This window comes from Cariama cristata, unplaced genomic scaffold (assembly GCF_000690535.1).
Source record: "Cariama cristata isolate BGI_N322 unplaced genomic scaffold, ASM69053v1 scaffold2879, whole genome shotgun sequence".
Lineage (NCBI taxonomy): Eukaryota > Metazoa > Chordata > Aves > Cariamiformes > Cariamidae > Cariama > Cariama cristata.
The window spans coordinates 5,283-20,935 of record NW_009637225.1 but is presented as its reverse complement, the minus strand read 5'-3'; the positions used below and the strand labels follow the sequence as shown (position 1 = coordinate 20,935).

Below are 15,653 nucleotides of genomic sequence, written 5' to 3'. Positions count from 1 at the left end.
AACACGACATTTACTATGTACGTAGTAACCTGTGCGAGTCCTCTAATTAGAGAAGTGTATATACAAATATATTTGTATTTTCTCTCCTATTTCTAAGAGCATGTATGTATATGTATAGATAAATATAGATATATTATATGTACACATATGGGGTGTGTGGGGGTGTGTGTGTGTGTATATGGACACATGCACTGATACATCTATTGACATTTGCTTGTAAGGCAACGAGGCAAATTCTTATCTCCTATACTGAAATAGAAACCCAGATGATCTCCTCAGACCTCCTTTGTCTCTCCCAGAGTGTAAATCAGGAATAAATTCATTGGAATCTATAGAATTATGATGAAGTAAAATTGGCACAGGACACAATTGCCCACTGATTGCAATGAAATTATTCTGATTTGCACTAGTATAAGTGAGATCAGAATTTGTCCCATTATTCATGTATGTTACAGTAGATTCTCTTTGAATGAAGTTGCACAGGTTAATGCACACAGTAGTGACAACTAGAATGAGCATGAGTTTTTAATGAATTTGCAAAACAATCACCAAATTTCTAGCTAAGCACTATTATATTACCAAATATCATTCACACTGTGGAGAGAGGTGAATGCACTTTTTAATCTGTCCTTCAGTATTTACTGGGTCCCTGTAAAAATCTAGTACGTGTTAGTGACCTACTAGTTTAGGATTATGCCAAAATACTCCAGCAAAATAGGTAGAATTCCAGGTCACTTTGTAGCAGACTGAATAGAGTTGCTGTTAATCCTGTTTCTTCCTCTCTCCCGTGTGCATTTAATGCGCTGTGTTGCTGTGCCAGGCCTGTGATTGTGGAGATTCCCCATTTTGCTGCTCTGCGTGGGAAGGAGAGAGAGCTGGTGATCCTGCGCAGTGAGAACGGGGACAGCTGGAAGGAGCACTTCTGTGAATACACTGAGGATGAACTGAATGAAATCTTGAATGGGATGGATGAAGGTATCCAGTGTGACTCTTTTTTTTAAATCCTGTTCCTGTAACTGGGGGTAATAGCTTTTTACCATTTATTCTATTTAGCACCTCATGTTTGGTCCACCCTAGAATTTCTGATGCTACATTCTCCAGATACTTCACTTCAGTCACCGTGGAGCATAAATCACGTTCTCAGTACAGGAGGCAGCAGAAGCACTGTGTACTTGTGCTTACTTCCCTTGCATGGTCTGCTGAAGTAGTGGCATAAAACAAAATCTACCATCATGAAGTTGAGAATAGATGCTAGACTTATGTTTTCTACCGCTCCTTTTCATAGTGTTAAGGGAAAAGCTTCTGTAGCAAACATCTTTCCAAAACAAGGCAATTATCATACTAATCCTTTCCAAGCAGCTACATGTGTGGGAGGAAATGTCAGTCATGGGTACTCTTGCTTTCTGAGAGAACAGAATGGCCTTGGGCTGTCTAGGATCTGCAGAATTTGTTATTAATTTTGATGGCTTTTTAAAAAAAAAACCAACAAAGTAAACAAGCCAACTCACATACTTAAAGATGAACTCATACTTTGATACTTTTTTGATTTAGACTTTAGTTTCCTTGATGCTACTGCAGGCCATAGTGTAAACGTGTGAAGCAGAAAGGGCCTTGGACCAATCCCTCTGCTTGTTTGCCTGCTGATTTTCGGGATGTTGTCAACATGTTCCGCGTTTGCTGTCTCAAGCTCCCTTCAGTTAGTTGTTCTGTCTGTCTGTTCCTTTCTTGATTTCTCTGTTTTAGCTGAACTTAAAATACTGGGGTGTGTTTCCTTTTCCCCTTTGATTTCCAGACAAAATACTTTTGTAAGTTGCAGTTAAACTGTGAAAAGACTGAATGCGTTTTGAAGTTTTGCAGTATTCTTCCTATGAAATTCTTGTCTTCTGACCATCTGCTCTTCTGGCCTTAGTACTTGACCCTCCAGAGGAGCTGGAGAAGAAACGTATCTGCCGCATCATCACCCGAGATTTCCCTCAGTACTTTGCAGTGGTATCCCGGATCAAACAGGACAGCAACCTTATCGGACCTGAGGGAGGTGTGCTGAGCAGCACTGTTGTACCACAAGTGCAGGCAGTCTTCCCAGAAGGGGCTCTGACCAAACGAATTCGCGTTGGCCTCCAGGTACAGGGCTTTTTTTTTTTTTTTTTAAGTGTAAAATCACCTTCTTTGAATGGACAACCAGCATATTCCACTTATCATGTTGTATGTTGTTTGTCTAGAATGCTTCTAGTAAAAATAATTTTCAAAAAGAATCCACACAAAAGTCAAAGCAAGTAGTAAAGCTTTGGGTATTCCAGTTAATTCAGATTCCTGCCTGTTAACTGTCTATATGATCTTGGGAAAAGCACCTAATTTTGGTCATGATGATGATATTAGTGTAGGTCATAGAACAATTTCTTAAATACTTCTTATGAAAGGCATCAGAGAGGCACAAAGTGCTGTAATAGCTATGTCAAATGCAGAGATTCTCAGAGTGAAGTAAACCAAGCTTACCAGTTCACCGCTGAAAGAGGGGGAAGTCTTTCCCCTCCCTCCATCCCCTGCTCCTGCTGCTTGCATCCACAACTTACCTTGGCCAGGAGACTCTGCTTGTTGAAATCCCCATGAACAGCTGAACAGCTTACTAAATTTAATAGCGCAGAGCTTGTTCTAAGGGGGGGGGGGAAAAAAGGTGACGAGGGAATCATTTGCTACTGGTTAAGTGAATTAAATTAATGGTGTAAAGGCTCTGACAAGCATCAAGAAAGCAGACAGGAAGAGGAGGAAGGTGTGGGGAAGTTGAAAAAGGGAGGTCTCCCCTTCTCACTGGCAGTCAGTTCTTCTGTCTGAACATTTTCATGGGAAATTTTGCCATTTAGTGTAAAAACTTAAGGGTTACTTAAGGGTTTCATGGCAATATACAGTCCCAGTTCTTTACATACTCATTAAACTGTTTTCAAGTAACTATTCTGTTACTGTCTTTTGCTTTGGAAAGGCTCAACCTATGCATACTGAACTTACAAAGAAGATTTTAGGCAACAAGGCTACCTTCAGTCCTATAGTCACACTGGAGCCCAGGAGAAGGAAGTTCCATAAACCCATCACGATGACGATTCCTGTCCCCAAGGCCTCCAGTGATGGGATCATGAATGGCTATGGAGGCGACACACCCACTTTAAGGTTACTATGCAGCATAACAGGTAGGATGCAAATACTAGAGCTTTTTATCTGCCTCCTGAAATTGTCAGTCATCGTGGGCTGAATATGTTAAACTGATTATACACATGGAAAGCTCGGTGAAAACCTGACTGGGATGAGAGGCTGTGAAAATAAACTACTTTCCAAGCAATTACTTTATAGCAGAAATAACATTTGTTGTTTGGACTAACAAGAGATGTGTAATATAATCATAGACTTCAGGGTTTTTGGTTGTTTGGGGTTTTTTTTGCATTTTCCTTACAGTTTGTTTCTTGAGAACCAACAAACCTCTGCCTGGCACAGTAAATGCAGTACAGACATAATGTTGCAGTATGCTTCAGAGGAAAATATTGGAGTTAAACACTTTATACTTGCTGTAACTCCAAAGTGATTAGTGTCTCATTCTGTCTCAGTTAAGAGGCAGAAATGAGCTGCAGGCATTTATTCTGTTTAGAATTTAGCATCCTTCTTAATTTTCAAACTGATTTCAAATATCAACCCAATGTAAGCTGCATCACAGACTGAGATGTGCCAATGAGTCATTCGGGAGAACAGGTGCTTTTACAGTTTCCCGATACAAAGGTGTTAGGTAGCTGCTGAAATACCAGAAACAACATCTGGTCAACAAAGAAGTATTTGCATTTCCAAGAGACTAAGAGACTGAAACAATGTTTATTTAAATAGAGAAATAAATAAAGAGGAATTTGAGTAAGTTTGCTGGAGGGACAGTAAATCTGCAAGGATCCTCTAGAAAACTTCAAAAGGGAAACTGGTTCCAAGAATGCGTCACCGAAAGGAGGTATTTCCTGAAAAGTAGTATTCCTTTAGAGGTACAACTTGGTTTAAGGTTTGCGTAAAGACTCTGCTACATGCCTAAATGGATATCTAACAAGTCGGCTGTATATGAGAGGAGGGACAGACACATATTCTGACTTCGCCCTGGTTATGCATAGTTTTTCCTTTAGTTCTTCATATGTGTTTTATAAATATTTGTAACTGCTGTTAGAAATAAACACTTCTATTTCTGTTTTCTGTAAGCTCAGGGTGATTTTTAAGGTAACTGGAAACCAATTGGACATTCTTCACCAAAAAGTGAGGCAGGGACATCTACTGAAGAACTTGAAAACACAGCTGCAGGGTGACAGATTGTGCCCACATTTTCAGCCACATGGGCCAAACAGGAAGCTGGCAAGGTCTGTGACGGAGAGGGCTGAAACACTTACTAGATGGACAGGAATCCAGAAGGCCGTCTATGGTACAGCAGGATGTGGAGGTGCACATGTCAGCTGCTGGATCTTCCAGGGAGCTTGTCAAACACAGATTGTTTCATAGGTTTTCACAGCAATGTACAAAAGAAATTTCATAGTTAGTTATGTACGTACTGGACCTGAGTCTTTTGAATTATTTGAAAAAGAAGTAGATGATAGAAATCATAAATTGTAGTTGTCGTTATTAGCGACATTGTGATTGTTTCCCAAGTGTAACGATACAGGTTTAACTGCACTATATCTGGGCCAATTTTGCCCCGCACATGTGAATAGTCTAGAACAAACAAAAGTAATTTCTAATAAATTACATCTCTCCCCCCTGCAAAATTCTAGCCTTTTTTACACTTCTGGAGCTGTGCTACAGGATTCATCATTTGAAAATCATTTGGGCACTTCGTTTTCTCAGGCGAAACCCATACAATCCAACTAGCACTAGTGGGATAATGTGGACCTAAGGAGAGGGCATGTGTGGGATTATTACTGGTTTCATAGTGATTAAAAACTCAGAAGAATGTAAAATATTTCTTAGAAGCAAGAAAGTTGCAGACTTCCTTGGTTTTAAGTTTTTTAAAAATCTCTGTCATTTCAGGAGGCACCACCCCTGCCCAATGGGAAGACATCACTGGAACAACACCACTGACCTTTGTTAATGAATGTGTTTCCTTCACAACAAATGTGTCTGCCAGGTACCTACACAACAAAACATGAGTTTTACAGTGTTACTTTCAAGTGCATGTCTTTTTTCAACAAATATTTCCTTTAAACTATTTTAGTTTATATAGTAGCAGGAACATAGATATTTTGTCTATGCTGTAAACCAATTGGCGAGGTATTTTGGAAGCCCTGAGCCTCCTAGCCCAGACAGATGAGGTACCAGAGCTGTAAGCACTACAAGTCCTTACTAGCTGTGGAAAGAAATTTACGTTCTTGTCATTTTTATCTCAGCAATTAGTCCCTTGCAGTCAGCACCTGCTATGATCCCAGAAATGAATTAATGGTATACTCATTTTTCTGAAATAGTAATCTGAGGCACAGTTCAATCTTCAGGTAGGTAGAAAAAAATCTGGTTCTATTTTGAATACGCCTTCTCTCCCAGATGCAGAAATAGGCAAATTTCCATGGAACCAGAAATCCCTTATCTGGATAGCTCGTTATATATCTTATAGAAGATGTTACTTCCAGAATACCCAACAAATGAGAAATCAAGCCTGTAGGTGTACCAAACTGTGATCTAGAAGAATCTCTTCCAACCATCTGTTCTTATGATGAGATTCAGCTGCTGTCTTTCTGAAAACAGAGTTTCATATTAAAATAAATAATGCTCTCTCTATATATCATAGAATCACAGAATGGTTTGGGTTGGAAGGGACCTTAAAGCCCACCCAGTTCCACCCCCCCTGCCATGGGCAGGGACACCTCCCACCAGACCAGGTTGCTCACAGCCCCATCCAACCTGGCCTTGAACACTTCCAGGGCTGGGGCATCCACAGTTTTTCGGGGCGACCTGTGCCAGAGCCTCACCACTCTCATCAGAAAGAATTTCTTCCTAATATCTCATCTAAATCTTCCCTCTTCCAGTTCAAAGCCATTGCCCCCTGTCCTATCACTCCCTGTCCTTGTAAAATGTCCCTCCCCAGCTTTCTTGTCGGCCCCTGTAGGCACTGGAAGGCTGCTCTAAGGTCCCCCCGGAGCCTTCTCTTCTCCAGGCTGAACAACCCCAGCTCTCTCAGCCTGTCCTCACAGCAGAGGTGCTCCAGCCCTCTGAGCCCATACATATATATGTATGTATGTATTTTAGTTTGTATACTGTCCATGATTTGTATCACAGAAATGCTCAAACATCTCCTTCTCTGTAACAGGAGATGCAGTCCATGACCTATAAAGCATTACGTTTAGGGTATGTAGTCCAGCAAACAGTTATAAAAATCTGGGATAACTTGCCCATGAGAATCAATTCAGTGTTCAGAGCAGTTATTACTATTAGATTAGGTTTGCTATTTAATGAAATAATTTATTCAACTTTAAAATGAGTTCAGCTCTTGCAGTCCAGTCTACAGTGTAACTTTAACAGTAGGCAAAATAAAGTATTATTTGTCTGTACTTTCTCAGTTCAGAAATGGCTTTCTTCCCATTAAGTTGGATGCTTTGCTTACGTACATTTGAGTTCAACTGAACATTTTTCTTTACGAGCAGTGACCACAAGAGGGAGACCTTCAAGTGTGTTTGAGCTCTCCTCTGCTACCTGCAGTGTTCTGTTTAAAGGGATAAATTAGAGATTAATTTAAGAACCAGATATGGAGACTAGATGCAAGGTTTGAGAGGTTGAAGTCCCCAGCAGGGCTACGCATGAAATACAGCCAGAGTGAGGCCGACAGTTTATGGAACTATAATCCATATTAGTAGTGGATGTTTCCTAATCCCGATGATGACATTAAAATTGATTACTATTGCTAATGTTCTCTGATATAGGCGGGGTCCCATGTAGAGATTTGAAAGGGTTCTACCTCTTCTTTTTAATCTAAATGAATGTTCAACAGACTACTTTAACCCAAGCATGATTTTAAATGCTGTTAAAGTTAGAAAATGGGATTTTTCATGTATTTACAGTCAGAGAATGAATCACCTTCTTTGCCGAAGGACAAGCTAACTTGAATTTCTTCACTTGTGCCGTGGTTTAAAAGTGCATCTACCCTTGTGCCCTGCTGAGAATCAGCTGATTCCTGACTGTTTGCTATTCACAGTGACTTGTTTATGTCTAGTTAAATCATTCATGATGGAGAACAATTTTCCCAGTCATAAGACTAATTCTGTCCCAAATGAGCTTGGGAAGATACATATTTGTCTAAAATACAAAAGGAATTAAACTGCAGACTTTGAGGCATAGCTGTTTTCCATTTCCGGAGCTGCAGCTTTTTTACCAATTTAGTGTCTGGGCTTTTTAGCCTCTGGTGTATGACAGCACATCATTTAAGCATATGGTGATTTCTCAGAGGATATAGCCCCCCCCAGTTTGAGTCCAGCATAGCATAATTCTCCCACACACGAAAAGGAACGTATCAGTATGCAGAGCCTTTATGTACCAAACATGCTTCCTCTCAAATGTCATCAGCCTGTTTTTTAAGCAGTGTGTTTGTTAAATGTTCTGAAGATAAGTGAGCACAGCATGAAATTCACTATTATTCAACTGCAGATGAGTAAGTCCAGAGAAATCACACTTGAAAGGTATGCTTTGTGGGTTATAATACCATGTAATCTACAGTAAGTAATAAGCCCCCTGTAGATTATATCAGCTTTTCAGGTGTCTTTGACCTCTCATGACTTCTGTCTCCATCCTACGGGTGTCAACTTCAAGCATGCTTTCTGCCCACACAGTGAGTTTTATTTAAAAGAAATATCATCAGCTCCACAGAGAAACTAAATGAAGTGATACCTGAGAAAGAAGGCAATGCATCTTACTCCTTGTAAAATGCTTGGTGCATTTCTGCTGTTAAATTTTGGGAGTAGAAGTAAAATTATTTTAAGTGAAAGTTGTTACCTTTGCAAAATTAACAATTCAGTTGTCTTGACAAGGGTATAAGGAAATTCTGTCAATTTTTATTACTGGGCAATATTGTCCTGGCCTGAATGGCCCAAAGAAAGGGTAAAGAACCTGTAGTTTTCAGTGAAGAGGAGGGTCGGTTTTGACACAAGAGGACCTGATTTGGAAGCTGAAGCTCTAGACCCGAGTCACAACATCCGTGGTTTGTCTTAAGTAACCATGTACGTTTGGTAAGTTTTGAGGTGGCTTGTTCCAATTCACGTGCACTAGCAGTACTTTGTAAGAGGCCGATGTTCATTTGTAATAATGACGTTAGTGAAATCGGAGAACGTATGACTTTAGTCTGCAATCTTAAAGTATTTCTCTGTCATGGTGGTACCTGAATGAGACAGCAGTGGCAGCTCGTGGCTTCACACTGTGCAGAGGAAGTAATTTATTCCAGTAGTACTTGCCTGTTGCTTTGAACGTTTATGTTTGACTGGTGGTACGTGTGTCGCAGACTGGGAACCACTGGTCTAGAAGATTCAGCGTATATGTTAGAAAGACGCTGTCAGTAAAACATCATGTTAGAAACCATGATGAAAAGTGAGTCAGTGATAATCACAGCCTCCATGAGGCAAGGGTAGTAGGAATCAGATGTGGACACATCTGCTCTCAGGGTCTTCAAAATATAACATGGCTTAGATATAGAAATATGTATATCACTGGTCTTCAATATGCATAACAAAAACTTACCACAAAATCAAAGTTGAAAGTCCCTGACCAAACTCCTGTAATTTCTGATTTTGCATGCAGTGTTACACAGTGGACAAAATCATTTACACTCACCTAAAGACCCTCAGTTTTTGATATTGTATGTAAGGAATGTACTGCTAACCTTTAAGCTAGATGGTAGAAGAAAAACAAGTTTTGGGCAAGGCAGCTTTCTTTCACCTGTTAGAGACGGAGGTCCAAGAACAGAGTGAGGGATTAGCAACACATGCCAAAAGGCGTTTCAGTCTCCTATTCCTCTTCAATAAAATTCAGGAGACTTTCACAGCATCCCTGTCAACGTCACAAGTTTGTACACAGTTCACTAACACCCCAGTGTGGCATGCTGATGTGTCCGGCACTTAACAAACAGGAAATGGTACAACGCCGCTAAAGAGAAAAGGATGAAATTGCCCACTCTGTAGTTTAACGATTTAGTCACAATCTGGAGGAGAAATGACAGGCTGACTAGATAGAAGCAATTTTAGTAAGAATTTTATGGGACATTACTGTCTTCTGCATCATCAGATGTTTAGCAGCAACCAGCTGTCAAAAAGAACCTGTATTTCTCTAGATGAAAGGCACATATTGCAGAGTCACAGTTAGGGGGAAATCTGAACTGCACACTTCCAGTACACCCGTCTCTACTCTTCTGCACAGAAATCAAATAATGACCGGTGATAAACAAGAACAAATTCAGAGACCTTTGGAGCAGCTCTAGAAGAATGGTGGTAAGATCAATCACCATTTCAAACATCATCAGAAACTGCTGAAAGTGATGGAAAATGGAGACTGCTGAGCTTGTTCTAGAAGAGATTTCTTTCTTGGTAAAAAGCAGGAAACACTTGATCACATATTCTCACTATAAGGAATCAATTCTGATGAAAAATTTAGGCCATAGCCAACTTTTGAATAGAAGAAAAAACATTTATTGGATACTGTGATGAATTTCCAGAATTTCTTGATTTTGGTAAACCGTCAATAATTATTTAAATATTATGTTTATATCTCATAAACACAAACATATGAAAAGGTTAATATATTTCAAATTTCATAGAAGGTGTATGAGACTGTCTGCCGCAGGACAAGTGAACTTCTTAAGGCCTCTACAAGCCAGTCAGGTACCTGGAAGCAAGTAAGCTTCCAGCTGGGTGAGACCTTATCAGAAAGGCAAGCAACGGCCTGGTACTTGTGCAGCAGGGGACTCTGTGAAGGGTTTGCATCGGGTATTGAGGAGAGTAACTTCTGGTCCAGATGTTTTCCCTGTTGCCTTTGCTTCATGCTCCTAAATGTGTAGGGGGTACCATGAGTGTTCTTAGGTTGTTCTTCCCAAATGGTAACTGTTTTTTTTTTACTTTGTTCTGACTTGTCATGTACAATTGGTGTGGTTATCAGCTAACGCTGCCAAGATGGGAAAACATACTTTCTTGCTTAAATTTTTCTCTGCTGATTACATAGCTCTTCATTTTCTTTTACAGATTTTGGTTGATAGACTGTCGACAGACACAAGAATCTGTTACTTTCGCTTCCCAAGTGTACAGAGAGATTATCTGTGTCCCCTACATGGCCAAATTTGTGGTGTTTGCCAAATCACATGATCCCATTGAAGCACGGTTACGATGTTTTTGCATGACAGATGACAAGGTGGATAAAACTCTAGAACAACAAGAAAATTTTGCTGAAGTTGCCAGAAGCAGGGATGTAGAGGTACTGTACAAGAATCTTAAACAGTTTTCTCCATTTTCTAATGTCTGTTTTTAAGCTAATATTTTCTGCCTTCTAGTTAAAGCCAAAAAGGACAGGTAAAGCTCAACTTCTGGTATCTCCATAAATGAACATCACTAACCAAAAAGGCAGTCAACAGTAGTCAGGTTTTGTCAGCATCTTTGCATACCAAGCAGTTAAACTAGCAGGTTTGATTAATATTCTGCTTTACAAAAAAAAAAATTAAATCTGTTGCTGAACAGGCAAAAGTTTTCCTATGTGGAATCCAGCAAACTGCCTGCTAAATGCAGTTTTTCTGTCTGTCAGCTTCCTCAGAAGGGAGGACAAATTGAAAGTGCTTTAACTACATGCATGGCATATTCTTCTGCTTAGTATGGTCTCTTTTCCGTGAGAATCCCACCTTTACAAAATTTGTCCTCACTGTTCCTGAAGCTCTAACAAGCATTTCTTGTGCAGAAGAGCTAGATAAAATATAGGCTTATAAAACTGAATGATAGGGCTGAATTGCTGCTAAGGAAGGATGAGACGTTAACGTATTAGCAGTTTGAAGGGAACATCTCCAAAACTGGTAAGCTGAGATTTAAACGTCTGGAGGGGCCATAACAATAGCGATCCAAATTACATAGGCAGTATCATCATGTAGGCATTTCAGAGAGGCATTTACCTGAGGCCTGACTTTCAAAAGCCCTAGGCCTTTACAAATCCAGCTGAAATAAAAAGAATCTGCTGATATACACTGTCTTTGCCTGCTGCAACAGGCTGTTGCAAGTAGATTGAACACATAGGTAATCTAATTTAGAAAGTTTTTGCATTGGTAAAAAGGTCCTCTGCAACTTCATGCTATTCCCAGACTGGCTTCTTATCCTACCAGTCAAAACAAGGACTTCTGAAGTGATTGCTGAAGAAAATATTTCTTTGACTGTTAGGATGAGGCCAGGTTAGCAAAGTATGCTAAAATTAGAGCCAATAAAATATCCAAATTAAAATACAGATTGAGAATTTTCCCAGATTCATGACACTGACTACTCATTTTGTCATTTATAGTGTCACGCTATTGTCACTGAATTAACAATGTATTCAATTTGGAATTTAATAATCTAAAATGTTTCCACAGATTTTAGATAACTGTACAAATCTTGTAAATGCTGACAAGTCCCTAGCAATTTAAGAAATTGATCACAACTACTGTAGAATTATACTTAAGACAAACTCCTAACCACCTCACTGTGATTAATTTCTGCTTTGCTTATTTTTCATTTCCAATAGGTATTAGAAGGAAAACCCATCTATGTTGACTGCTTTGGCAATTTGGTGCCACTAACAAAGAGTGGGCAGCATCATATATTCAGTTTTTTTGCCTTCAAAGAAAATAGACTTCCTCTGTTTGTTAAGGTAACGTTATAATGTGAGCTATGGATTGTGTTTTTATTCTTTGTCCGCTTCTGAGTTTACAGTAAACTCAGCAGACTGAAGAACAGTTCCAAGTTATTTTATGATAATGGATTAAATGTTGACTTGGGTAGTCAGAACAACCAGAAGTCACTAACATTTAGTAAAATTTTCCTCCAGATACAATTACCTGTGCTGTATAAGCATGTGTCCACAGCATTCTTTCAGACACCAAAATGGAACATCTCGGAATCCTGTTCTCTGCCTAGTCATCTGAAGAGCTGATCAAGTTTGATCTTGTTTGGTTTTCTGTATCATGGTTCAATATATTGCAGGAAAAAATGCAGAAACTCCAAAACAGTGTCAGAAAACATTGTAGAATTGGCAGAAATCTATTAAAATATGGTCGTTGTACCCTACACTTGCAAATATATATATATAAATATGGATAGAACTGTTCTTCAACCAGTCATCCTCCCTTCAGTAGCAATGCAAAACTTCCTTGGGGGTAGAGTAAGAAAAGCATGGCTCCTTTTTGGGTATTTCAAGTTACGATTTTACCAGATTTTTGAGAACAAAGGAAAAAAGGAAGTAATTAATCTTGATACATTCCGGACTGTGGCCTAATTTTATCCCTGTAGTGTATATTACTGTAATATTCTATGATAAAAACTTTTACGTGAGTAGCAAAGTTTGTAAAACAAAAGCCAAACCAAAAAACCAAATGAACTAAAGCTTTAGCCCTAGCTCTAGAGCCAGTGACGTAACCACAGTCCACGGGGCTCATCTGCGTCGTTCATGAGATCTGCAGGCAGCAGTAAGTGTCACGGTGGTCTGCGCTAGCAGCAGGGAGGGCTGCTGTCACCCAGCCACCACCACCTCTTCTGGAGAAGAACTTTATCTGTGCCACCACCTACCTTTGGCTTTGCGTATTCTTCTCCATGATGGATTTTCCAAAATATGTTCAAAAATGTTTGTCTTTGTAGCTAGTATTTTCAATCTGATAAGTTAATACACATGTATCTAATTGTATCATTTTATCAGTTCAGAAAACTAAGAATGAGGTAATTCTCATTGTTGTATTTCTTCTGTGATGTCATACGTAATCCTCCTGACATTATGTACAAAAGCTAAAACTACGTCACCAGTATCTTCAGTTCTAAGTGCTTACACTTCTACCAACAACTGTGAAAGAGATTTTTCCAAGATTCACTGCAAAATCCTAAAGTATGGCATGATGTAGTATCTTTGTAGATAATAATGGTCACACCTATAAATATATTCCAGCAAATTTCTTCATTCTAAGACTAGGATTTATCAATACATTTGAGAAAACATTTTGGAAGAGAAGAAATTTTAAGTGTAATCTTTCACTGTTTTCAGCCACTCAGCCAAAAGAGTAGCCAAATGAACAAACACAGTAGTTTTGTTTGCTCAAAACTAAAATTTTGAGCAAAGAGTTATCGCTAACATCAGCATAAATATGTATTCTTGCCATACGGGGGGAAAATTACTTAGTTCCTTTTGTCGCCTAATACAAAATGAGTCCCAGTTTGGGAATGAGTCCCAAATGAGTCCCATCATTTCAGTGAAAAATGGGTATTGTAAGTTGTCACAGAAGCCCAATCATACTGGAATGTCTCTGTTCTTCTAAGACTGTGATTACAGTGTTGGGACTGCCCTCTGTAAATAAGTTTCTAATGTGTCAGCACATACATGCTTGTGTCTTCTCTTGCTTTGACACACAAATACATCCATATATACATTTACAAACAAGCAGGAAAAAACAGCCCCTACATTATTTTTGCCTACATGGACTTTTTGTCACATGTCTAGCCTCTTTCTGCAAAACCGTTTTGAGTGGCACAAGTAGATTGTACAGCAAAACAGCAAACAGATTAAATGTCCATATGTTTGCTCTACCAGGTGCGAGATACCACTCAAGAACCCTGTGGACGATTATCATTCATGAAGGAGCCCAAATCTACAAGAGGCCTCGTTCATCAAGCCATATGTAATTTAAACATCACTTTACCTGTTTACACCAAGGTACTGTGAAATTACACTGATCCGTAGTCATCAGCATTCATTATAATATAAACAAGAAACGAGTAGGAGGGCAAAATATTATTAAAGCTTTGTAGTCAGGCATTTTGAAGAAGAATAAATACCCCACCCAAGAGCTTTCAGTTTCTTGGGTTTGGTACTCTTAATGTCAGTGTTCGAAGATACTATCGAATATTTTCTGAGGACTCAGGAGAGATGACAGAAGGGGGACAAAAATTTGCACTGCATAGCTCCCATGGCTTCACTTGGTGTTGCACACGACCTATGCTAATTGTATCTCATACAGAAATTCTACCCAGATTCTGCTCAGGGGTGAAGACAGATCTGGGACTCAGTGAGTACCTCTAGGTTCATTTTTTTGTTTTCCGAAAGACTTCCCACACTGTCTACCCGTGTCTTGTGACACCTCCCTGGAGATGAAGTTACCACTCATACCTGTTTCACAAAGTGTAAGAAAAATGTCTGTAGATCATATAATGTTCTTAAAGTATGAGGTACAGAAGGACTGAAAATTGTTTGTAATTTTTTCGTTTGCCAGTTTGAAAGTTAATGGGCTTTGCAATAGCATTTTTAGCTAACTGCCTTGTTTATCTGTGCTGATAGTCATAAAAATGTAGCAGACGAGCTCTAGAATTTGCAAAGTTTCTAGCGGTGCCAAAAATATTTTCTTAGACTGGATTTTAATATTACATTGACTTTTAACACTGACCTTTCTTCCTATATCTGATCAAATCTTTCAAGAATCTATGATTATGTCACATCGTGTAAATGGTCTTTCTTCAGCTTATTGTTATAACAGTTATTAATGTACCTGGGGAAGAAAATGGTCCAACATCAAGGGCAGAAAAAGGAGAGGAAAATTCTAGTATGAGTTAGTATTTATAAATAACAAGATTGAGACCAGCTGAATTCTCATAAATGATGGGAGTGCCCTTGATTTCTGTTTAAGTGGGATCAGGTATTAAGAAGCACTTGCTTCCTTAGAAAGAGTCAGTTTATTGCTGTTCTGTGATAACTCGGATTTTTTACTGTCCTTGTCAGATTAGGAGCCGCATGCCTTTTAGGAATGTATTAGGCTGTTTGCCCAAAATCTTGCCTGTTGGTGTTCTTTTTTTCTCAGCACTTTTAGCATATAATATAATCTTTATTATAGCATTTCTGTATAATTTAAAAATAACACATCTCAACATATTTTAACTTTAAATGGGTAACATTGTTGATTATTTTATGTATTTATTCGTGCTGATTTATGTGTGCAAAAGCATGTTTATATTTGAAGTTTTGGTACAAATAAGGATCACTAGAAGTCTAACAGCCAGAAGCTTGATTCTGTAGCCTTTTGTGTTTTAAACTGGCAGTTTAGTTTTGCTGCTTTGTGACATAAGAAATCAACTGCAGAAGTGTACTGCATTTTCTTCTTTTCTGTTAAATGTTGTCAGAAGTTATTTTTCCTACTCTCTTCTTCTAAAAAAATTGTATTTTGCCTGCTTTGTTTTCCCCTTCTTGTTCTGCATGGCATTTTGGAACTGAAAGGAATCAGAATCAGATCAAGAACAAGAAGAAGAGGTAATGTTGCTGTAACAGCATGTTATTGCTTATGCATTCTACTAAAATACAACTAACAGATACAGCTTGGAAGATTAAATCTACAGTGAAACAGGCATTATGTATCACTAGCTCAGTGCTACAGAAACAGTGAAGAGGAGTGCACTTAAAAGGATCTTGCACAGGCTCAATTT

At 38.9% G+C, this 15,653-nt stretch overlaps 1 protein-coding gene across 1 annotated transcript in view; it reads left to right on the top strand.

Annotated features, from left to right (window-relative positions):
• LOC104167822 (ankyrin-2-like) overlaps positions 1-15,653 on the top strand; it is a gene marked incomplete at both ends in the record, with an annotated part of 62,731 nt that overhangs the window by 44,409 nt on the left and 2,669 nt on the right. Inside the window, 8 exons of the mRNA XM_009708200.1 lie at positions 821-975; positions 1,910-2,121; positions 2,975-3,179; positions 5,035-5,131; positions 10,212-10,440; positions 11,725-11,850; positions 13,774-13,896; positions 15,448-15,480. Of these exons, the coding sequence (XP_009706502.1) occupies positions 821-975; positions 1,910-2,121; positions 2,975-3,179; positions 5,035-5,131; positions 10,212-10,440; positions 11,725-11,850; positions 13,774-13,896; positions 15,448-15,480 (1,180 nt within the window). The remainder of the gene's footprint in view (positions 1-820; positions 976-1,909; positions 2,122-2,974; positions 3,180-5,034; positions 5,132-10,211; positions 10,441-11,724; positions 11,851-13,773; positions 13,897-15,447; positions 15,481-15,653) is intronic.